This window comes from Rhamphochromis longiceps, linkage group LG18 (assembly GCF_057381845.1).
Source record: "Rhamphochromis longiceps isolate RC_006_pf linkage group LG18, R_longiceps_female_GT1.1, whole genome shotgun sequence".
NCBI classification, from domain to species: Eukaryota; Metazoa; Chordata; class Actinopteri; order Cichliformes; family Cichlidae; genus Rhamphochromis; species Rhamphochromis longiceps.
Genome location: NC_140574.1, coordinates 8,137,833 through 8,163,483, shown reverse-complemented (window position 1 = coordinate 8,163,483; position 25,651 = coordinate 8,137,833). Strand labels below are relative to the sequence as shown.

The window sequence follows — 25,651 nt, the reverse complement described above, 5'->3', positions numbered from 1 at the left end:
CTATGGTAACTTACAATTAGTTAAACCGGAAAGTTTTATTTTTGTGTTTTCCGGAAAATATATAGAATAGCACGTCTTGTCTGCATAGACGATCTTTGCTTGAAGGTAGTTGCGAAGTTCTCGGGGCAAGCGACTCCACGGGAGCGAGCACTGCTGTAGATTACACACCGGCTAGGGAAGAGCAGGACGGACTGGAACGCCGCTCTCCGACAAACCTGACAAGTAGGGAAATAGTTTCACACGGTGGCCGGTCGACGGGGAAGTTTACTGGGAGTTTAACTACACCCGGGAGCACCGTCGTGTCGGTGTGTTCCCCCCTGGGAGCCAGCGGAGGAGGTAGGTGAAGGTGCGTATCTGTGCCTCAGTGCGGGACACTGAGGAATGCTGTAGCCCTGAAAGCTAATTAGCTAGCTAACGTTAGAGGGCAGATTAAAGCAAGACCGAGGAGACCTGCGAGCTGAAACTGAGAGTTAAGACCACAAAACGTGACGTTAAGGTGAAGGTTAAAGCTCTGAACCCACAAAAGAGCCCAAAGCTACTTTCAGACCTAATATATATTTAAAAAAAATCAGAGAAACTTGAATCCTTTTGGGAATACCTTCTAAATTAGCGTTAAGAAAGCGCAGAAATCAGTGTTTACTTTTCTAAGGAGTGTCTTAAACAGATGTGTTATAGTACTTTTTGACTGGCAGGGTTAACCTTATTACCTGAGAGCAGTGAAATGGATCTGCCATAGAGCAGAAATCCTCCCGCTCACACTTTTTTAAATATATGAAATAGTGATAAATGGCTTTTTAAAGTTGATCTGATCCTCGTGGTTTGAAAGCTGCCGTTTAAATCACAGTAGAGCCTATAATCATCACCTCAACGACACAGTCCTATCATGAATTATAATGAAGAACCTTTAATTGTTTCAAAAATGTTCATTCTCTTAAGTTTTGAGGTGATTTAGAAGCAGATGTGTCTATGCCATTAATGAAAGTCTTTCTGACCTTAAAACTAAACCTGTACTTTTTAAAGGGCATAAGTGAGTGTCAGTTGAGCAAGTAGTTAGTTATTTGAGAGTTTGGATACTCTCCCCCAAATCTGCCATTTATGAAAATAAAGCAATATTTGTTTATGAAGTGAAAAAGCAACCAATTTAAAGAGACTGTTAAAGCAGTTTTACTGTTTTTATTTACTTTATTTTTGTAATGATGGGCTTGAGAAAACCTTGCTGGTGACAGAGCTTCACGTGGTGAACAGAAGAGAGATTTTCTATAAAACCTCTTGGTCTTATTGTGGCCAGCATGCCTTTAACATGTTCTTTATTTGTGTTTTGCTTAAAATGTGTACTCTGATTTCTTTCTTTCTCGATTGAGGGAGCTGCAGCTGGCCGTAGTTGGTCGAAGTGGTTCAGGCTGTGGCTTTAACAGTGATAGGGTGGGGGTTGCCGTGGGGAGCTGATTTTGATTTCTCTAGAAGAAAATTATGGTGAGAGCCAGTGTCAAAGTAGGACAGCCAGTGCTGGATCCAGGCTGTTTGAGGCAGCTTGGGCCTATATTTGGTGGCTTCTTTGTGCACGGGGCACAGTGCACTGCTTCTGCTTGTTACAAATAGATACATCGAGAATTAGTTTTACACATTAAAGGGTCTATTTTATGTCCTCACTTTTCCCCCACTCTGAAACTATTCTGACTTTTGTTTGTGAGCTGTTTGCTGGTAACTGTGTTTTTTCTGCTCCAAACAAGTGAAAAGCAAAATATAGATATGGGCAGTATAAACATAACATTGACACATAAATCTGGACACAAACAATTGCTTATTTGATAGAATTATGGTTCATTTGGAGATGTGTTTGTGGTCCTCTGGTGAATGTAAAGCCAATATTTTTGGTTCCTACCGACTCCTGAGGGTTTGTGGTCCTCTGGTGAATGTAAAGCCAATATTTTTGGTTCCTACCGACTCCTGAGGGAAATGTTTGGCTCTGTAGCGAATAACATTTTTACTACTTTTTGTTCCACTGGGTTGCTTTGTGTGTCTGTGAGTTTGTTTTTCTTTTTGTGTTTTGTGGTTGTTTTTTTTTTTGTTTTTTTGCTGTTTTAGGGTTGTTTTTTTTAAGCTGTTTGCAGTGGCTTGAAATGGGACATTTAAGAGCCAGAAAGCTAAACAAAGAGCTTGACAACTAAGAGGAACCACATACATCATTTAGATGATAATTTAGATGATTAAAAAAAAAACATGGTCGCAGTAAAGATTTACCAAGGGTCAAACTGAACCCAAATCCCTCTAAAATATCCAAACTGCTAAAGCGTTGCTTTTAGCTTCTTCTTTGCTAACTTACCTCTCCATTTTGCAACCATCGTTCTGCAGCTAACAACACAGAATTTAATTCAATAGATGGATTCCTTAAATAAGCTCATTGTTACCAGTCTAACTTTGTGAGATGGGATCAGACTGATATTGGATCCAAATATCTGATATGTGGTGCATCCCTGATTATCACCATGTTTTTAAGAGTATTAGCTATGTGTCTCTTCTAGTGGTGAAGTGGGTCTGGACATAAATGTAAATACCCATACCCCATTTTAACAAACTGTGCCTGTAAACAGGCAATCAGGACGTCTATAAGGTTGCAGTGTCACAGATATGCGGTCACTGCCCTTAGCCTTGGTCTTGCCAAAGAGACTGACCATCCAACCTTGAGCAACTTCCTCCATGTCCACCCATTATTTCCATCATCACAGCCTCTTTTGCTAGCTGTTGTTGGCAGCAAGAGCAAATACACACATGTGCTCTTGACATCTGAACAGTGAATGACCCAGTGGAAAATAATTAGTGCTTTTCGAGACTCATGCTAATGTTCTGTTACATCTGATCGGCGCCCACAGGCCAGAGTGATTTGCGCTTTGTGTTACAAAGTTGGATAGTTCTAATAGATGTGACCAAAGTTTCTAATAATGAGGTCAGCTTGTACTACCTAAGAGCCAAAAGCTCGCATTTCAGACGGCTCTAAAAACTGAAGTTTTTTTTTCTCTCCTTGGCTCTGAATGATGTCAGTGAGAGCAGATATCTGTGATCTGACATCCCACCCACCTGCTGTTCACACCTTCCGTACTGTGGGGCCACCAGTTGTAATAAAAATACAGATTAAGATGAGGCAGATCACATCCCAGCAAACTAAATGTGGAGCAAAGAGTATGCTTGCATGAGACAAGTAACTGATGCTGAGAGTTCATTGGCAGTTTTTATATCATGCAGAAATGTGGATGATTCGTACGCATTTGTAACCCTTTCGATACATACAAGTGTAAATGACCCCCGTGTGGGGGTTGTGAGACAAATTTCATGCTGCCAGCTTTGCAGATCCACAAATGTAAGCTGTGTCCATCATCTGGGCTTCCTCCGTATTCCTTCCTTAATGTTAGCCTGCTGTTATTGTACAATGGTAAAATTAACATCAACACAACCACAGTGTTTCCACATCTGCAGCTGAGCACTCACTGACTTTCCCCAGCAGAAAAACATTTCAGGATGCAGCAGCAGCTTATTTGATTCATCGAAGCACGTGCTTGTGAGTCCTCAAACATTACACACAAATCACTGCACACATTTGTTAATCTTAGTGTACGCTGGTGGATAATGTCATATGCATTTGTAACCCTTATGAGACATATTTCTCTCCATATTATATATCCAACTTAAAAACCACAAACAAGATGGTTTGTTATAATCAGTATTTTTTTATTTTAATGTATATTTCTCACATTTCCCCTTGCAGTAAGTACATTTATTAAGGATAAATGGAAGCTCTGATTTGTTTTCATGGCCTCATTCATGTCCATTTTTCCTCCTCCAGTGACTGTTAAAACTCTTAAAGTTGTTCATTTTCATAGTGTAGAATACACCCGTTATTACCACATCTTTTTGAGCCACACGATGCTTGTCAGGCTGACGGGATAATGATATTTCTTTGTTCATTAATAAGAGAAAAGCAAACGACCAAAGCTATAAAAATAAATGTCCAACAGCAAAGACTTAAATTGAATTGAACACACATTACTTAAGATGTGGGTTGAAGCTCTGGCTTATTACACCTACCTTTTTTTTTTTTATATATATACAGCATAGTCTAAATGGCAAGTCATTTATAGCAAGATTTCATCTCTAAAAGACCAAAGAAAACATATTGAAAGTAAATGTGTTGGCTTTTGTTTAAATATAAAAGATCAGGGGAACGGGGGGGGGGGTGCACAGTCACCCTAATCATATTTAAAGGCATGGAAGCAGAAACATTATCAAGTTTAGACCATCACCAGTGGCCCGGCTCTGAATCAACAGTCTGAACTTGGCTAACAAGAGTCATGTGAGACTCGATGCAGAGGAATTTCGCCGCTGCTGCTGCTGCTGGTGCTTCACTCGTCCCTGTTTCAGTTGCAATATTTAATGTGCTCACAATGAGAGAGTATTTGCAGTGTGCTGATTTCTGTTTTGCTGAGGCAAGAGAAACTGTGAGGGTGTGTTTCCTGCATGTGCTGACAGCAGCGGATTTTTAAACATACATATCAGTTCCAACACTTCCACACACTTCAGCCGAGGTCCTGCTTTCATGGGACCCACCCATCCACTCTGTCTCCCACTGCAAATCTTATTACCATCACTCTGAATTAAGGGTCGTCTTCTGATTTTGCTGATTGGACTCTGAGAAGATTTGTTTGCTAAATAGCAGCACTGAAGCTGTAGCTTAATCTTAGTGGGGGATAAGTGAAAGAGACAACAACCCCCAGGTACTTAATCTTCCAAAGACCTTTCCATATGACGAATTGGAGCATTAAGTTGATTGTCTGTTTTGTTTGTAGTCTTCCTCATTTTAATTCAAAGGGTATTTTCAGAACCAACATGCCAGACTCTCTCATAGAGGGATTGCATTTTTGACACCTTTTTCATAATTAATCATCACTTTTTTTAAAGCTACATGTTAAAAAGGAACCCACAAACTTTAAATGATTTGTTGGTTTTTACATGTTTAGCATTGTATGACTTGAGGTTTACCTAACTTAGTAATTAAAAGCTGTACTCTAGTTTAAAATCAGTCTTAAATTTAAAAACAGTGAGAAGGAAACATTCAAAGGTATGTTTTTTCTGAATCAAAATTGTTCTTTCAAGGGTCACTTGGCATATAAGGCCTCAGTGCCACAGGCATAGAGACTGATTAATGAACCTGTTGCAATCTCTGGTTTCTACAGAATTGCTGAGGTCATCTTTAGTTTCCACAGAAGATGGCGACTCTTCAACTACCCACCTAGCAGTAGTGAAACTTGAAAAAGTGTGATGCAAACTGGAAATGGAGAAGGTTTGCCTTCAGAGTCAAATTTGTGTCCTAAAGCTGCATCAAGGGTGTTTCAAAAGGCAAAACTTTTACTCTGAAGGTGAATGGTCTCCATTTCTGGTTTGTGTTGCACTTTTACAAGTTTCACTACTGCTTGTTGAGTAGTTGACAAGCTTTGCGGACAAAATAGCGTCTTCTACGCAAGAGGTACTTTTTTGGTACCTTGGCTGAGGTTCCAAGTGAGCCGAGTCATGAGAACGACTTCTTCTCAAAACTCAAACTGCCATTTTCAAAACCTAGCAACGAGGGAAATGGCTGCACAAAAACCAACACCGTGGTCTCTGAGTCTGACAAAAAGCCACAGAAAGCGCAGCAGGTATACCACTGCCACGACGTCATGGGACTTTTGGTCACATTGCTACAATGACCCCAAGCACATTAAGGTGGTACTCAGTTGTAATGGAATAAGACCAAAACCAAGTCGAGTAGAGTAAAATCTGAGTAGGTACTAGTGGAAAACAGGCATTTGACTGGTTCACATATATAAGACAAAGAGTCTGTTGTCTAAATTTGTTCCTGTTATTTCTGGCTGATTATGAGCAAAAATGTGTTTCATGCTTGAGTAAATTAAACCTCACATTGGAAAAACAAACTGGTTGAGATTAGATTTTTATGACCCATGTGGTTTTTCTTTGAGGGAAGACCAAAACCCTGCAAGGGGTGGAGGGATGGCAGGAAATTAAATCTCATCTCACTGTCTTGAGTCCCCAAACCTTCCAGCCACTGTGATTATTTCACTGGGCAAACGATGCTTGTAGAGCCCCTTAATATTAGCAGGTTAGGCACGCCATTTGCTCAGTTATTCCCAGAAAGGCGGTCGTGCATCTGAACTCTGTGCAGACTACAGAGTTTTTTTGTTTTTTTTATCTGACTCCTGTTTAGTGTTGACTGTTTATTGTTCTTTTTTTTTTTTTTCTTCCTCTCCACTCTCTCCAGCCATAACTGGTTGTGCCAGGTTGACTGCCCACCCTGAGTTTGTTTTTTTTTTTCCCTTCACCACTATCACCAAAGTCTTGCCCATTAAGGAATTCTTAGCTACACTATATATACTCTGGGTTTTTCCAGCAAATCTTGACTTTCCCCCAAAGAGTTTTTGACCTTCCCCCAAGGAAAAATCTTCAGCATTGTAATAAAAATATTTTGTTAGCAGTTAATTTAAGTGGGTTTTTATTATTAAAATCCATATTTTTGGACCCAAATTACAGGAAAATGCATAGATTTATGATAAGTATGTTAACAAAGACACTTTGTAAACCTACTAAGGCCCATTTTGAGCTGGGAAAAGCTCTCAAAAACTAATGGACAAAAGCACTGTTAAGCTTCCTGCCTTTTGATTTCTTTATTAAAGAAATAGGTTTAAATTAAATACTTTTAAAACTATCTTTTTATTAGTGTTCTACCACATTTGGTTTCATCATATTTTTCCTTGACTACAAGCACTGTTTCTCATTTAAAAAATAAAAAATAAAATAGTGATATAGTGATCGACTCCATGCCTTCAGCATGAGGGTTGAGGATGTTAACAAGGAAAGCTGCCACTACTACTCATGCTATAACCATCACACAGTCTTATTCCTCGCTACTCTGCTGTTATTCAGTGAATAGCTGTGAATTAGCACCAGATGCAATGTTTTATTTTCATTTGGCTAATGGACTTTCTGTTCAGCTGATAGATTCGGTGAGATTTCCCTCAGTACTTGTTAGCCTGAACCCTCGAGTTAATCTGTGGCGATATTATCCCACCAGTCACTGCATCAGCAGTAATCCCAGCACTGCTCGCCTAATCACAGATATTTATTAAGCTAATGCACGACTGAAGGTAAACAGAAGCGCAATGCTATTATTAGGTAATAGCTGCCAACCGCGCATTTAATGTTCAGCTGCAGCTTTAATGGTGACACCCAGTGGAAACTACTTTTTGATTAATCAAGTGGTTTTAAAATAGCGTAGCTCATGCTGGTTAATGTGTGTGGGGATATGCTCATTAAGCATTCTCAGGACACTCGTACAACCACAACAGTCTTCACAGTGACCACTATTTGTTGTGCGCTTTGTCTGGTGCCCATTCCAATGTTTTCACAGAATTCGTGGGGTTATATCACCAGCTGCAGATGGTGGCCTCGCTATAGTTTCATGGATCATGGGTGTCTCTTAAGTGAATCTGCATGTGTTGTGCAGCGATGCTCATCATTCATCATGAACTCAAGACGAGAGGAAACACACAGAAGTGTGTTGGTTACTATTGTAGAGATGCAAATTTCTCCCCACCTTCTTTTTTCTTGGTATGTATGTGTGCTTTTTGTTTTTCTTTTGTGAGTGTGTGTGTGTGTGTGCACGCGCGCGTGTGTTTGTGGAGGGTGTCGTTAGTTTAACGACATTTCCTTAACTGCCCCAGTGGCTTACAGGGACCATAGGACTTTGATACTGAAGAGAAATTAGTGCTGCTGGGTTAAAAAATAGCAACAATGCACTCTTTGTCTTTGGAGGCATATTCTTGGTTTGATAATGATGTAACTCACTGATAATTTTGTAGGATTGCAGTTATGACTGTCATTGTAATATCCTGCTGCTCATTCTGCAGTAGCCTGTATCGTCGTCAAGTGAGTCTGCTTGACTATCGCACTTTGTTTGAAATTGTTTCACGGTTGACATTACAGGTCCTTTAACCACCTCGTGGTTTTGGATGCCTTGGGACAGTAGACTAATTTGATTTGGACTATTTCATTAAACAGGAAGGAATGAGTTGCGATGATTTTTTTTTCATACTTTATTTAATACTGCAAATATTCAACACTTCACTGTCCCAGTCCTGCATCCCGCCGTGCCTAAAGTCAGCCACAATTGTCCCACTGCCAAAGCGTACTAACATTAGCAGCCTCAACGACTACCGACCAGTTGCTCTAACACCTGTTATAATGAAGTGCTTTGAGAAACTGGTCCGACGTCACATCATGTCCTGCCTGCCACCCACACTCGACCTGCTCCAGTTTGCATACAGAGCTAACAGATCAACTGAAGATGCCATTGCTACAACGCTCCACACCACCATCTCTCACCTGGAAGTGCAGGGCCGTTACGCCAGGCTGCTCTTTGTTGACTTTAGCTCTGCTTTCAATACGATACTCCCGGACAGACTAATAGATAAACTGCTGGAAATTGGACTTCCTTCCACCACCTGCCGCTGGATCAGAGACTTCCTCTCAGACCGTGTACAGAGAGTTAGAGTGGGGCCTCATCTTTCCTCAGCCCTCAGCCTCAACACCGGCTCTCCACAAGGCTGTGTACTGAGTCCCCTACTGTACACTCTGTACACACATGACTGTGTTAGTTCCCACCCAGACAACACAGTCATCAAGTTTGCAGATGATACCACTGTGGTGGGGCTCATCTCAGGGGGAGATGAGACTGCATACAGAGCTGAAGTTCAGAGGCTGTCAGATTGGTGTGCAGACAACAACCTGGACCTCAATACCACCAAAACAAAAGAACTGGTAGTTGACTTCAGAAGGAGGAAGTCCGAGCTGCAGCCTGTCAGCATCAACGGGGAGTGCGTGGAAAGGGTCTCCAGTTTCAAGTTTCTGGGTGTGCACATAGACACAGACCTCCAATGGAGCTCTAACACCTCTGCGGTCTTAAAGAAGGCCCAACAGCGTCTCCACTTTCTGAGAATCCTCAGAAAAATGGACCTGAAGAAGGAGCTGCTGACCGTCTTCTACCGCTGCTCCATTGAAAGTGTGCTGACATATTGCATCGGTGTGTGGTTCTCCAGCTGCACCACAGCACACAGAAAGGCACTCCAGAGGGTCATCAACATGGCCCAAAAAATCATTGGACATCCTCTTCCCTCCCTGAAGGACCTGTACAGCACTCGCTGTCTCAAGAGGGCACGCAGCATCCTACGGGACTGCACACACCCAGGACACCGGGTGTTTAAGCTGCTGCCGTCTGGCAGGAGGTTCAGGCTGCTGAGGTCCCGAACAAATAGACTCAAGGACAGCTTTTACAACAGGGCAATAGCCCTGATCAATGTAAATAGCTGACCTGACTGGATACCTCCCTGGACTTTTTAGGGGGAGGTAACAATGTTTAAAACGATAACAATAATATTTATATTTATAACAAGGTGCAATAATAATTAATGTGCAATAATAACAGTGTGCAATACACATACACTTATTCTTCTTTTTTATACTAAGTTAATATACTGTGTTGTGTTGTTTGTTACGTTGTGATGTGTCATATCGTGTCGTGTTGTGTTATATGTAGTGCCGACGTAGGACAGTTTTTCCAATTTCATTGTACTACTGTACTATGTATGACTGTGCAATGACAATAAAGAGTTATCTTATCTTATCTTATCTTATAAACACTGAGGTCCCAGTGGCTTTAGTATTTTAATTATTACCAGAGATACAACTGATTGGTATCTTGTTTCTTTTCATCAGTTACCAAGCTCAGGCTTAGTTTATGTGCAGATCTAAAGTTTCAAAAGCAAAAAAAAAAAAGTTGGAGTTTTAAAAATAAAATCTATATTCCTTTTCTTTCAAGTGTTAGTTTTGTGTAAGTGACTGGCATTTTTGCTTAAAATATAAAGAAAATTACAAAAAGAATAGATCGTCTTTCTTCTCATAAAAGAACTGCGTGTTAGTCTAATTGATGGTGAATGGTTGTCTGTCTTTCAGTGATAGATTGGCGACCTGCCCAGGGCGTACCCCGGTCGTTGTCCCGTGGCAGCTGGGATAGCTTAAAGTTTATAGGTCTCTAAATGTCTCTTTGCTTTATCAAGTTTGCCAACATTTGAGAAACATTATACCCAGTTGAATATTTGTGACCTAGTAAATTTGTGCAGTCTGCAACAATTTGTCATTGTAGTTATTGCATTTTTACATTGTACATATGAGGCATTCAGCTGACACTTGTCTCCTAAAGTGACTAGTCAGAACTTTAGAAGTCATTTTTGTCATGTACCGGAGGCAGAAAGAGAGAGCTGAGACTAAATCTCTTTTTGTAGTGAGAGTTGACTTGAGGGTAGCCTAAGATTGTAGTTTCTTTGAACTATTAAACTTATTTGATCATAATATATTTATTTTCCTGTTAATTTGAAAATCTAAACAGCTGAGGTACCTCTTTCTATCAAAATAGGCCATGCTCAGTCATACCCTGAAGCAGTAAAGTCCAACCAGGAAACACTAATTTTATTTAATCTAATAGTTTTGGTGTATTATTGTTTAACTCAAGGTTGGCCACGAAGTTCACTATTGATAAGATGTTTCTTTTAATATAAGCCTTGACTCCATTAAATAAATCATATTGGCGTACAGCATCACATCATTGTGTAAGAGAGTGTGCGCACATGCGTGTGACTTCAACAGGAAACTATGTGTGTGACTTAGCTAATCCAAGATGCCCTAATAGCTGCTGGACAAGCTGTCCTTAGTAAGGAGGAAGAAATAGAGTAAGACATAAAAACACAGTAAGTGGGAGAAAGCAGCGTGACTCATGTTACTGTCTCCACTTCTTCCGTCTTATCTTACGTGCGGCTTTGAAGCTCTGAGCTGGACGGTACATTCACCCTTGAGGAGGATTAAATCTTCTCAGTTTATATCTTATTTGTTTGTTCTGATTGGGTTAGCATGTGAGTGTCAGGCTTTCAATGGCATTTTTATTTTTGTCTTTATTTTGATTAAATGAGAGGAGAAGGGAATAAGTATTTTCTGACTTAACTATACCTCAAGATTTTTTTTTTATGGTTTTAATGTTCATTGTTAGTTTTGATTTAAGCTTATTTCTTCAAGTTATTTTCTCTCATACATAAAAACACAACTTTTCATTTTTCCTTAAAATTGTTAGTTGAAAACATGTTGTTTTAATGACAATTTAAAAAGAAATGCATACGATACCTTTAGTTAGAAAGCCATTCAAAGTTTTTATTCATTTTATTGTTTCAAAGGTTACTAATACAGAAAAAGTAAGTAATAAGAAGAGCGTTTCTCTATACATACACTTTAATTAGGTGGCACAATCAGGAATATTTAGGTATGCCACATTATATTTGGTGAGAAAGTCTACCACCTCTGCGGGCAGGTCCCTGTAATGGTGGTCCCAGAAATTGTTTGGCTGCCTCTCCAGAAAGACTTAAGTCTAACTCCACCACCTTGGACTATAGCTGCTAGTTGCTGCCACATAGACTTTGTTAAGCTGCAGTCCAAGAGAGTGGACAGAGTACATTTTCAGGAAAAAAAACTCACTAATGAGACAACTGAGATTATGATTATATTACTCCATTTAAAGGTTATAAAGTATTTTGCAGAGATGCTCCTTATTGACATTGTTATTTAATAATTAATTTCAATCTTTGGGGAAAAATGGAAAAACTTCACAGGTGATAACTTAGTTAGATGTTATACATACTGGAACATTAGAACATTGTGGCACCCGAGGTGTATATATAATAAGTACAATAGCAGAGTTATTCACACTGAAATTAAATGTATATTTAATATATTCTCTTTGTTTTTTCAAAGGTCTACTGATGAAGACATGGTAATAAATATTTTTCTTTTGGGGTGAACAGCCTGGTGGATAGTAAGAGGCATCATGGCAGATCTGCCTATTGCCCCGGGCCAGATCTACATCGAGGTAGAATACGACTATGAGTATAAGTTTAAAGACCGGCTCATTAAGATCCAGCAGGGGGAATGCTACATGCTAGTCAAGAAAAGTAATGAGGATTGGTGGCAGGTGAAAAAAGAGGAGGCGTCTAAAGCTTTTTATGTACCTGCTCAATATGTCCGAGAAGTCCGCAAAGCCCTCATGCCACCCCCTAAACCAATCCTCCATCTTCCGAGTGCTACTGGTAATCCATCTTCACAAAGTGCAGGTGCACGCTGGGTAAAACCAAACAATCTGGATCTGGGACTCAACAATCATCCCGCTGAGAACCTTCACAGAAATGAGTCCAACTATCAGCGCTCCCCTTCAGCACAAACTGGAAACAAGGCTAAATTCACTCCCCCGATTCAGCGCAGGGACAATAACCACCATCATGCCCCCACCTTTCCCACTGACCATGACAAAGCTCTCGCTGAAGCTCTCCATGGTGGTGTCCCACCACCCCCTTACAAAGGTGGGTCCAGCACCCTGCCCCGCAGTCGAGCCAGATCCCCAGAACTGGTCAGAGCGCCACTGGACGTGGACACCACCCAGTACTGTGACTCTGCGGGTGAAGATAGACGTACAAATGACTCTGAGTCTGGAGACGAACTGAGCAGCTCTTCCACTGAACATCTCCAGGTAACATCAAAGCTTTTTGTGCGTGTGTGCGTGTGTGCGTGTGTGTGTGTGTGTGTGTGTGTGTGTGTTACTGTTAATGTTGGCGGTGATGTATACAAGAATTTTGGGGGGGGGGGGACATTGTGGAATAGGACTTTTGTTTCACTTTTATTAAATTATAGCCAATACTCACATATTGGATATATCAGATCCAGAGCAACTTTTGTTTCTTGTTCCTTGATTACGGCCTTAGAACGAATGTAGCAACTATTTTTGTTATTTTAGGTGTTTGTGAAACTTTTCACATCAAGTGTTTAATATATGCAGACTATTTCTGAGCAGATGCTATTAGGTTTGCTAGTATATCAATTATCCTACTTTCTTCATAAAGTGTTATGAAGAACTTGAAAAGGGAACCTGAACCTGCCACACCCTGCTACAGAGCAGTATCTGAGCCCTCGTTTATACTCTGTTGTGGACATAGACACGGGCAGCTGGCGACATAATGGCTAAGTAGGCATATCCTGTTAAAGACAAAACCAAGTCCCAAAAGAAAATTTTGCCCTCTTTTTTTTTTTTTTTGCCTTTTATGTGTCTAACATTTTCCAAAGCCACAGTTTGATTACTACAAGATAAACATTTCCTACACTTTATGTCATTTGTTAGCAGAGGCTAGAAGGTTGACTGTTAGTTTGGTTAAAAAATAACTTTTTTCAGTTAATCTCAGAGAATCAAGGGTAAAGAACTATTCTCATACTGCCTTATATTACACTAGCCACTGCATCCAAAGCGGAAACTCATAGTATTTTTTATTTTTTTTTGCCGTACGCACACCTTTATGCTGAACGTGCACTGCAGGTATATCCAGTTAAAAGACACACATCTCCTGTTCCATGAACAGAGTTCAGCTGAACTTCTCTTCCTGTTCTTATTTTCCATTTCTAAGTTATTATTTGCACTATACATACACAAAAGTCAGCTCCTTCATTAGCACCATCATTAGAAGTACAATAAAAACACTGAAAGAAACTGACATGTTTCGGCTTGAACCCGTGAGCAACACATTTGATCGTGTATTGAGTAATAAAGACACTGTCTTTACCTTCCCTGTGATAATAAAATGACAATTGTAGGATTTTTTGTCATTGACACGTCACGTCTTCTAAATGACTTATTTGTTTTACAACAGGTCATCTAGTTAATCTGTCAACTGTAGTTTCATAGGTTTGGATCTCAGTATGATGCATCACGCACTGACGTAAGCATTGTTTCAGTATGTTGTGCGTAAAAAGGTTATCTGAAGGAAAGTCCTTTTTTACAAGTCCATGTATTTTCTGAATGCAGCCCAGTTCTCAATAGATCTCCTTCCTTGGTTATTGTGTCTGTGTGTATTTAAATGGAAGGACAAAGGTCAAAGCAGTCAAGCTTGATTTTGGTTATGTATACAACCAGTCTGGCTTTGTGTGCCAGTAAACTCTGTGATTTTCTCTTTCTTAGGGCAAATACAACAACTCAGTCTCAGTGATTTTCACAACATTGGCCGTCTTGCTATGTACTTTATGCTGCAATTGACAGTCTCATAGCAGTTGGTGTTGGCAGGGAGAAAGAACTTCCTTTTCATAGAAAAACATTCCCAGTAGAAGCAGGCTCAGGGTGGCTTTTTGCTCGTTGTGAGAATCAAGATTAAAAAGTGTATCCACTGTTGTGCAAACTGCATCAGCATCATTCCTGAAATATCTTCCTTATGAGAACAGACCTTTGCACAACAGAAACTGACACTCGAGGAGGAAATTGTATCGTGTATGTTGTGACCATAACAGCAGTGGCAGCTTTATAGGTGACGACATGATGAATGTCTCCTGAGAACTTTCCACCACTGTGGTAGCGATCAGACCCCCCTAACTCATCATGTGCTCCCCTGTTAAGCTCTGAAGACACATGCACATGCAAAAGCGATATTTCCAAAATATGTAGGGCAAGAGAAGTGGCCTGAGGCGTCCCGCTACTGGAAGGAAAAGATGTGATCTGGTGTTCTTCACTTACTGCCGCTGCTTGATAAGGATGTGTTATCTCTGAAAATCTGGATTCGCTCTGTGGTGTAGTGTCTTCCTGTGATTGTAGGCTTTTCATAAGGGAAAAGAACCAGTGTCATGAATGTGATCTATCAACCCATAACATAGTAATGATTCAGTGATTGACTATTCTTCAGGCCTGCAAAGCTCATGAAAGCCAGAAGGTGGACGCTTCCTACATAAATCCGGTGATGTGAAACTCATCCAGTGTTAGTGGGTTTGTTTTGTTTGTTTTTTCCTCAGTCCTGGCAGCAGGGTGCTGGTGACACAAACTCTGGGTTGAGTTAGGACTTCCTAAAACAAGCAGAGCCCTCATGTTGTTGCTTGTAAACAGTGGCATTGCCATAATCAAAACTGGCCTAAATCAGCAGGTATAGGAGGAAGAGAAGAAGTCAAAACCTGAATTAAAGTCATTTTCCAGGAGGTAAGGAGGTTTTCAGAACTGTTATCTTTCTCTGTATAATTTGACTCTCTGATCTTCTGCACTGATATACCATTACAGTTACAGTAAAACCCAACACGATCACATACTCGTATCTTGAACCTGGCAGTGCCGCGGCAGCATAAAAGTAAGGTTACAAAAATCAAGAGGTGCATGACTGACCGCAATGACACCAAAGTATGGCTTGCGCCTGCAGGCGTGTAGTGTCGTTCACTCATTGATGAAGAGTGTACTGGGCCCATTCGCCTTTTTGCTTCCCTGCAGCCTTTAATTTAAAGTATAAAGAAAGAAGTAATGGATATAAAGCCAAAGCCGCAGTCTGAATGCAGGAAGGAGAGCTGTGTGTTTGTGTCCTGCTGCCAGGTCCTGTTTCTTATTCCCAGTTCATCCAGCTTTTGACAAGCTACTTGAGTAGGTTGTAGTTAGTGTGCCAAACACTTATCTGCTGTACTCGACCTGACACCAAGGCCCACTTTGTCACTACTTTTGTCACATGTCCTCCTTTAAACTACTGGCAGTATTTCATCATTACTTCATCTGTTCATCATTATCTCAGACAGCAGGGACGTTTTTTTTAATGAAGTTTGGGAATGTTGTCTGTCCAAAATAGTACAGATGTATTCAGAGATGCATTCATCTGCAAGAAGAAGAGTTTACTCCTCTAGCTGTCACTTGAGCGTTTGCTCCAAGACTAGTGAATCACAACGACATTTTGCAAGCTTGAGAAATTCAGTAGTGAGAAAGAAATCCAGGCAAATTTTCTATGACATAAATGTGTGACGTTGTGCAAAAGCAATTTGCCTTGGCTGTGCAGACCTTTGTTGTAATAGCTTATTAGCTGTGTTGCACCATCCAATTTTAATTAAACATCTCTCTAAAGTGCTTTACAGTAAAGGCATGCTTTGTTGGGGGAGAGATGAAGTTACATATATGCCTTTTATGTGTCTAACATTTTCCAAAGCCACAGTTTGATTACTGCAAGATAAACATTTCCTACACTTTATGTCATTTGTTAGCAGAGGCTAGAAGGTTGACTGTTAGTTTGGTTAAAAAATAACTTTTTTCAGTTAATCTCAGAGAATCAAGGGTAAAGAACTATTCTCATACTGCCTTATATTACACTAGCAACTGCATCCAAAGCGGAAACTCATAGTTGAAAGGTGACGTACTGCAATACTATTAGAGCAGTAAGAGAAACAATGCAGGTATGTTTGCAAAACATCGCTGACCTGTCACTGCATTAGTATTCCATTCCTTCTCGCAGTTTCCAGCTGAGATATCACTCGGTACTTCCATGCATACAGTTAAAACCTCTAGCAACACTGGATTGGTCATTGTATTCGCTGAAGGAGATGCTTCCCTCCTGCCACTGAATATAATGGCTGTCAGATCTTGCTGTGTTTTTAATTTGCTGCTTTACTGCACTCTCATCCGTTGCCTTTCATCATCCACCTTCCGTCGGGATCTTGATCGTCGGTCAGCATGTGGGGGAAAAACTGAAGCACATACTATATGTCTACTATATTAAAAGCATTTTTTAGTCCAGCCTGGTCACCCTGACATCTTCTCTAGTGAAAAGACAGTGAGGGGTGTTAATTTGTATCCTGTATTTGTAGCAGCTCAAGTAGATAAGAGTGACTACTAGAGCTCCTTGATTATGGCAGAACTCATTTTTCCAGTTATTTTGCTGAATATTGAAGTAATGATTATTTAATATGATTGCAGAGTTTGAAAACCTTTTTTTAAATTTACTGAATGGGTTTCCAGGAATTTATAATGCTTCAAACTCAAATTAAATAAATGTGTACAGCACTAAGAGTGAAGTAAAACAAACGAAGGCAAAATAGAATGCCATCGAATCGTAGTTTCATCTCGATAATATTATTTCAACGATCAGTGAAATCCAAAATTGTAACTGATAATAAAATTAAGTTAATCGCACACCACCAATGAAGCAGTTTTGTAATGCAGGAAAAGGGATGTGCTGAAAGTCAAAATGTTGTTTTGTGTCAGTGGACATCAAGTGTGTGTGGTATAGACTGTGACGCATTGACACATTGTGGTTAAACATTGCAGCTCAGTTATTGCCTGTGTTATTATTAGCTATTGTGTTATTAGCTTTTAGTTATTTGATCACATTCTTTGATAATGAATTATTTTTAAATGCTGCTGTTATCTGTGGCATTTGTATAGCAGTCAATGTTAGATTTTTTTGGAAATGTCTGAATTAAGGGATTATTTGCCAGTTTATTCTTACACAATAACATGCAGCCAGTTATTTTCTTGATCAAAGCGGAAAAACCACAATGGTTAGCGTTGCTGTCGTCTGTCTGTCTTACCATCTCGCTTGTTTACAACTTTCTATCAGAAGAATAGAGAGGGGTGTTGCTGCAGGCCTGGCTGTTGGTTGGGTGACTGCGTAACATCTGAAGACCAGCAGTTAACATTAATAAAATGCAAATAATTAGTTCAATTGTCTTGGAGTTAATTTATAACTCTGGGTTTTGTTTCCATTAGTGCTTCTTAACATTTGTGTTTCTCTTAATGTAAACTAGAACCTCTTTTAAAATATATATATATACTTTTCAGCAACTTTTTATGGTGTCTTTAATCTAGAAACTCTGCTGAAGGTCTTAAAATTATGTAAATCAGCTGTTCTTTTGCTGTCTCACTTTTTAAAAGTAACATTTAAGAGTTACCAGCTTTCAGTACCCCCTCCTCTGATTGTCACAGTCAATTACACCCACTCAACCCTGCAGACTCCCATCGTTCTTAAATGGCAGCTGTAATCAACTAAAAACCTGTAATGACTCTCAGCAGGATGATTGATTGGAGGACTTCCTCATTTCTTTGATTACTTAGTGTGGCAGGAAGTTGAGATGGCAAGTGTGTGTCTTTACACCGTCACACCTTGTTTCTACATGACGTGGTTGAACATTGATGTGCATCTTTAGCACATGAAACAAGTATTTTAGTCATTCTCCGCACACTTACGCAAGCAGAAACACACACACACAGTCTATGCACTCTCATTAGCATGGACTCCTGTTTCTGTTCAGTTATGCAAAGACACATTCAAACAGACAAATTTGTACACACACACACAGTGTCTGAGAGATCTGTTAATAGGAGCCAGGCCATCTGCACTACTGTTAAATCTCTTTCTCTGCCTTATTAAAAAAGCTTATTATATCAAATGTTGGCAGGAGGATCCAAAGTCTTTCAGTTCCCAAATGTTTTCAGGGTTAGGACCCCAGATGGAAACATAATAAAAAATGGGCTCTACTTTGTAAGGATTTTAAATAAAGCATGAATTAGTTGCTGGAGAATATATTTTTCTATTAACAGATTAAAATAATAAATAAAATAATAATTTTTTTATAATAAATTATATTTTTTTTAAAAAACTTTCACTGCTGATTTACAGCTCTTGAATTACAGCATCTGCTTACCTTTACTGAACTAAAGTTGAGAGAGAGGTTCCCTGAAAAAAAAGAGCTTGCTATTTTTACCTACTTTCCACCGTTTTTCCCCTGACCTCTGCTGTATGTTCCTTTCTTTTTTTTAACCTTATCATACTCCATCATGTTTCCTACCAAATTGTTAGTGGATTACAGTTGACCTTCTGTCAGAAACATACTTCTCATACATCTAGGTCACCATGCAGCCATCCACATGACTGGTAGCTCAATGACAGGTTGTTTAGTATGGCTTCAACCAATAATACTTCTTTTATTAACAATTAACTGAGGGTTTTATTGAATCGTCCATTGCCTGTCACAGTTTAGAGAGGCTAAACCTACCTCTGCCACTTGCATGCTTTTAGCTAAAAAGGGGCTTTTAGTATACAGCATGCATAAAAATACATACAGAGGAAACTTATACCTCATTTTCCCCACCAAATTACTAGTCCTAGTCCTAGCTTGCATGATTTAATGAAAAAGGTGTCTTTGGTGCAATTATTGCCCTGTGTTTCTTGAGGATACTAATTTCTAATGGGAGTCAAACCTCAATATGACTTCACAGATGTGGCCTTTCAGGAAACTCTCAGCCAGTAAACAGCAGATCATCTGAAGAAAAAGAAGGTTAAGTCTGCAGATAGCTGTGATGTCAGTTTGGATGCTCATCACCGATGCTATGAACCAGCCCTGAGGACTTTATAGTACTCTTCTCAGCCTGGGACACACACAAACCCACAGAGTTTCAGGCAGTCTGGCAGCTGACCCTTTGCAGTGTGTTTGGTTGTTGTGTAACAGAGCAACGGCGAGGCCAGATTTTACACACTTAATTTATGTCTCTGTCTGTTTTTTTTTTAACACTCTTCTATCCTGTTACCTTTGCCTTCAGTCAGATTCACCTGGGCCTCTTCAAAGCTCTGATTTGGCCGCTTCCACTTACCTTTTTATGTTGATACACTGCAGTCTTACCTCTCACTAACATTTAAAACATTTAAAAGTAATAACTTTAACCTGCGACTTGAAACATAAAAAGGGTTCCAGTAAGGCCATTGAGTAATTTAAAATGCATTTCCAGTATAAGTTTTTTTCTTTTCTTCTTTCTATAAAAATCCCTATACACATTAGAAGAAGACTGAAAAATCATTACTTTTTTACTCACAAATTTTGTGACTTAAATCCAATATTGCCATAAAGCTGTCAAGCTCATTAATTTAGAATAATTTGCAAAGGGTCTTTAACAGCCAGTGATTTCAGAGAGAGCTACTTGGCTATGAGACTTTTAGAGGGTGAATTTTGCTGGTTTTTTTGGAGGAGAAGGCATTCATAAACCTTCATAAACTCTGATGGTTGCATCATTAGGACATAGATAACTAATAATTAGTGCTAAGTACAGTAGAATTTCACTCATCAAACCTGGAGCACATTGTGTTCTAGTGTTTGTTATAGAATTTAATTAAAATGCTCCAAAAGGGACCAGCATCATAAGAGGTCCAGCTCAGTTATTCAGAGACTTGGCTGCAGTTAGCTGCATTGGCCTGTGTTAGCCCCTATCAGTCAAAGAAGCTGTGTTCCTAATTTTAAGCCTCATCAGTATCCAATCTGATGCACTAAAAACCTTCACCTATTCTAAAGTTTTATGGATGATAACATAAGTCCCTTTTCATTGAAAAATGATACTGTGATTGTGTAGAGTCATAGCCGGAGTCGATACTGGTGACATGTCACCTCAGCATTAAAGACTGGTGCATCCACAGTTCTCACAAAGTCAGATGTCTAGTTTAGGAAAGTTGTGTAACAAGAATTTGATCAAAATTGTAGGAGTTGTGTTACATTTCACAGCCAAGATGCGAGTATTTGCAGCTTCCACATTGATGCAAAATCAGGCTTTTCTTAGTACAAGAGCTGCTCTCTGCCACATCATACTGTAGACTGATGAGCAATGAATGACTGAAGTTAGACACTGTAGAAATGCAACTCTCCCGAAGTATAAATACTCTCCTTGATACTGACTTTCAGGGATAATCCAATGTAAACCATTGCTATTCTCTGTATTTCTTTGATTAGAGAGACAGATGAAACAGAAGACAGAGAGAGAGAGAGTGTGTGTGTGTGTGTGTGTGTGTGTTTGTGTGCACGCACTTCATGGAGCTTTTCTTAATCCCTCTGGGAGCTTCATTTGGATATGTATGTGTTTCTTTGTGTGTTTGGTTATTATGTCAGCTGCGATGTCCTGTGTTGTGCAGAGCGGCATTATGGGAGGGCAGGTCAAGCGGCGTGTGTCGTGGAAGCGCAGGGAGAGCGAGCATCACTAAGCTGTGTGTGTGTGTGTGTGTGCTCTCTCTCTCTCTCTGTCCCTCCCTCCCTGTCTTTTTATGTAAGGATGTGTGAGTGAATTGGAGTTTGTGTATGTGCTCACAGAGTGACATTATCTGGTTTGCCACAGTGACATGTCAGTCAGAGAGTTGGTGAATAGGCAGGGGCGGCTGCTTTTCTCTGCACCATCACTGTTCTCATCAGCAACGCCGGCTACAACACTTATTCTTCTGCAGCGGCAACTCAGCTACAGGACAGTATGTACCCAGATGAGAATGAGAGGGTAAGACAGCCGCTTTATGTGTGCATACACTGGCAGGGGGATGCTCTTGAATAGAGAATTTTTGTAAAACTACATGCACATTTTTTGCCTAGTCAGCATAGCCTGCAGTGTGTTATACTCTGTTGTACCAAAGTAATGTGTTGCGCAGTGATTAATGCTCGCACATATTACTAGCGCAATGAAACTCTTGATAAAGCATCAAGCTGTTTGGGTTGCAGGAAGCACACATGCCAGCAGGCACTGCTGCATTTACAGAGTCTGTTGCAAAGAGTAAATTGTCTTTAAGCGAAGTGCTGCCTGTTTTGAATGTCATCAGTCATGCTGCTGTATATAGTGATTTAGTTATTTATTTAGTTTTATCTTGTTTATGCAAGGATTTATTTTCTTACAGTTATATGCATAATCATACATTCTCATTCACAGCTCTGTTTTTCTTTCCATTCACAAAGCAGGTGATCTTGCAGCTTTAGCTCACAAGCTTTGGGCAGATTTGTGTTTATTATCCATTCTCTCAGTGTGAGTGTTCACAGTAATCCATACCATTGATTAGTGAAAATCTAGCTGCTTTTTACTCCCACTGATCCAGTAAACTCAGTAGCCAGAAGGGACACAGGGGAGGTTCAGTCTTATCCTGAGATGTTGGAACTGATGGTGCCATGGGACAGGATAGCTAAGAGGATGCACTAAGCACTTGGTATGCTTCATTACATAAGCGCCAGCTACGTAACATTTGTTTGGACAGCTGGCTTGTGAGACGAGCTCGGGGCAGCAGTGATGATGGCAGAGAGGACAGGGAGGAGGGTGGCAGACAGGGCAGAGTATCCTGTGACATGTAATTCAATTATAGATGCGCTGTATTTTAGAATGATAGTTTAACAAACAATGCTTAGTAAGAAAGTTATTAATCTTATGTTTTTAAATAATAATTTTTGGCCATTTATTGATTGTCATGAGTAGTGGGTGATTTGGGTTGTTTTTGGTTTTTTTGCCCTAAACCTTTAATACAACATGCATGCAAGACGCTACAATCAGCAGCTAAGATTTATTTATTTTTTCCCCTTGTAACTGTAACATGCATTAAATGAATTCTCAGACCACAAATACTACAACATATTTACCTATATGAAAATAAATACCTCTCTAAAATGTCTCCTTTACTAGGTTTAAAGATGGACTTTCAGAAAATTTTACAATTTTCACATTTAATGCAACATCCATTTAAAAACAAAAAAAACAAAGATGATGGAGAGCCTGAGGTGAGAAAAAAATCTTTAACATTCACATTTTCACATGTAGAGTTTTGACAAGCAGTAATATTTGTGATCCACACTATTTTTCTACTTTCACGTTTTCACTCACGTGTAGTCATGCTGGCATCATTGCACCTAGAATAGCAGTGTATTTTATGAAGAATAAATGAGAAACTAAAAGCTTGCACTGCAGCTTTCACACTCTGCAGATCTATCCAGTGGACTTGCCAGTGGGTGGGTTCTGGTTGCCTGGCCACATGAAACTGTATACCTCTTCCACAACTGCAACATCAGATTATTATGTTAACATGGCACAGTTCCTAATTAGGGATATACCCAACTAAGCAAAAGGATGATTAAACTTTCGTGCCTTCTCACGTTGGCATCATAATAGTATTTATTGAAACTATACATAAATGATTCTCTATCTCTGTGAGGGGAGGCTTCAGTAAAGCAAAGTGTACAGTAAGACAGAACACACCTTTGACAGTTCTTTTAAAACTTCCTTTCCTTTATGTGATGATCAGTCATTTCCTAACCACCATGTATACCCGAGCAGCCACCGAACCACAATGAGCCGCTACGGTATGTAATCTCTTGGTCCAATATAAATAAAGGTTTGCTTTTGGCCCTACCCATGTGTACTTGTTTGGCTGAGGACTGCTTGCACTATTAATTTCTGACTTTCCAGTAGAGTGAACCACCTGTGTGTGCACTTTGCCCTCTGCAAAGCTCAGAGTCAGAGATGATTAACTTGGCAGCATGGGAACATGATTTTATAGTTCTATACATCCAGCTTCAGTCTGGTTAATATAGCGTGGGTCTATGAGGAAATGTAGCCCTTGCATGCTATATTTAGGAGAAGTCCTAGAAATAAAGTGACTGTAAGAAATGTTAATTTTTTTTTTTAAAGATAAACCAATTAGACTGATACAGAAATATAAAGTTTTATGATTTTATTTATTTTAATAACATCGAGTTTGTAGTTCACCACAGCATCATTTCATAGCCCAGAATGGCAAAAGAATCAACATCCCTGCCTATAATCTTAAACAACACGCATTTAGTTGCCGATTCACAGGTCTATAACTAGGTAACGTCTGCCGTTGTCCTGTTTTTAAACCCCCCTGAAAGAAAGCCTCTAGGTGCAGGAGTTGTCAATAAGATGTGTTTAAGGGCCTTTTCATCCTCTGCAATTTATCAGTTTTTTTTGAAGTTGTGGCTTCTTTTTTTTCCAGATTTCATGTCTTTATTGCAATTTTTATAATAACTTTTTGCCAGATTTCCTTATTCACAGAACACACATATACAGTAGCTGTATATACAGTGCGTTTCTTCAGCTAAAGCTTAGATGCGGATAATGGAGTCAGACTTTAGTCTTTACCAACAAAGACGTACTTTCTCTTCAGAGTCTACAGTGGGTTTCTAATGTGTCAGTGGGACACTGTATTCTCGGCAAATGAGTTTCTTTTTCAACTCTTACACAAAGCTCCACAGTTGAGCCCCTGCTGATTGTTAACCGTCTTCTTACAGTCACCCTGGCTTGAACTTAAATGGCAAATTGCTGGTGGCATCGGGTTCTTATTTTGTATTTTGTAGTTATATAAACCTTTGACAAATTCATGAAACAAGTTGGGACATGCACCTAGTATAATTTCTTCCCCGCAAAAGGAAAAAGAGCATGCCTGCATGTTTCTTGAGGATGGGAATGCTTTTTTAGGCAGTCAACTGAAACACAGCCTGACGATGCTCTGTTTAACCACGTCAGTATGAAGGTTTGATGGAAAAAATGCTGTCTGACTAAAATGAAACCTGATCATTCAAACCTTAAAATAAAAATAAATCTGCCAAAAGATGAATAGTTTTTTGGAGAAATTTAAAAATTTGGCTGTTTGAGGTTGACAAAGAAAGGGTGGTTTAAAGAATAGCAGCTTAATAATAGCCAGACATCTTTTAGCTTATCAGTTCATCATAATAGCCAGACTGCCGGTAAAGAAAAATACTCTGTGCCTCTTCCTGGTTATCATGTACTTGAATTTCGACAGGTTCGAACAACTCTTCATAGCTCAAGGCCTCCTTATTTACCTGATGTACCTATGACAGGTTTAGGCAAGTATTTGCTGAAATGCCTCGGCGTAGCTGAGTTAGCAGCTTGTAGCGTAGGCATAGTTGTCTGAGAGTTGCAGAATTAGTAATTGAAATTCAGAGATCTTTTCTTGAAATCAGGCTTATCTGCTGTCATCAGCAAGTTTCATTATTAAAGTGCAGTCCAAAGATTGATTAATTAATCCTGAATGATTTTATCTTGCACTTCGAAGCTAGGAACAAGTTAGAACTACGAAGGGCAACTGCATGACTGGCTGACTGCTCAGATGACTGTGCTAGGTGTGTGTTGGTAACTCTTCCAGCAGTCACAGTTTATACACAAGTTGTATACAGTTTTATACATATGCTCTGAACTTGAATTTCATGAATGTCGGCTTGCACATTTCTAAATAAACAATTTGTAAAGAAATTTGCTTTATATGTGGGATGTCCTGTTTAATTTTGCTTAATAAAACATAAATGAACACACACAGAATGACTAGGGTCATTCTGGGGAACTGGCTGCACACTGTCAGCTCTTCTCCTGCAGGATAAAAGCTCCTTAACTTCCTGTTTATACTGGGCTCCTGCAGTAATTCCATTTCAGATTAGATTAGTAGATTATTCTGGGAGACCTGTATGCGCTTCCCTCCTGCTTTTGCTCTTCCTGTCTTCAATAATAAGTACAAAGCAGATGTAATACACCAAAGCACCCATTGTATGTATAATGTTGTGTCCCTCAGAGAAAAACCAGTGAACCCCCTTTGTTTTTGTCAAACTGGTTTTGCCAGCAGGTTTTTGTGCCTTGCTCAGGTTAACTGTTTGAGAAGTCAGAGACGTGATCCACAGTTTTGTTCATTTGCATTCAAGACCTGTAATACAGGTTCAGCACCAGTGCTGGTATTCTGAGTAGAATAAGGAGGAGGAGTTTTTCGCCAAGGACAACTGGATTTTCCTATACACAAACCTTTTATCTGTGACTTCACAGAAGCTTGTCTTTGTCGACGGTTTGGCTCACTGTATTCAGGTGGTTATTAAAATGCAAGCTTAATCTGATTCTTGTAGCTCTACTTCACATTGTATTAGAGTAAGTGCATCAGGGAAGTGT

The 25,651-nt window shown here is 39.6% G+C and overlaps 1 protein-coding gene across 7 annotated transcripts in view; it reads left to right on the top strand.

Annotated features, from left to right (window-relative positions):
* The window catches only part of LOC146647661 (rho GTPase-activating protein 12-like), a 61,603-nt gene continuing 35,952 nt past the window's right edge, over positions 1-25,651 (top strand). For 2 of the 7 annotated variants that reach the window (XM_085388286.1, XM_085388284.1), the window contains exons 1-2: positions 6-346; positions 11,893-12,661. In XM_085388286.1, coding sequence (XP_085244412.1) covers positions 11,966-12,661 — 696 coding nt within the window. In that variant the 5' untranslated portion in view covers positions 6-346; positions 11,893-11,965. Of the gene's footprint in view, positions 347-11,892; positions 12,662-25,651 lie in introns of all 7 variants that reach the window. The other 5 variants (XM_085388281.1, XM_085388282.1, XM_085388283.1 and 2 more) reach the window with 5 other exon arrangements.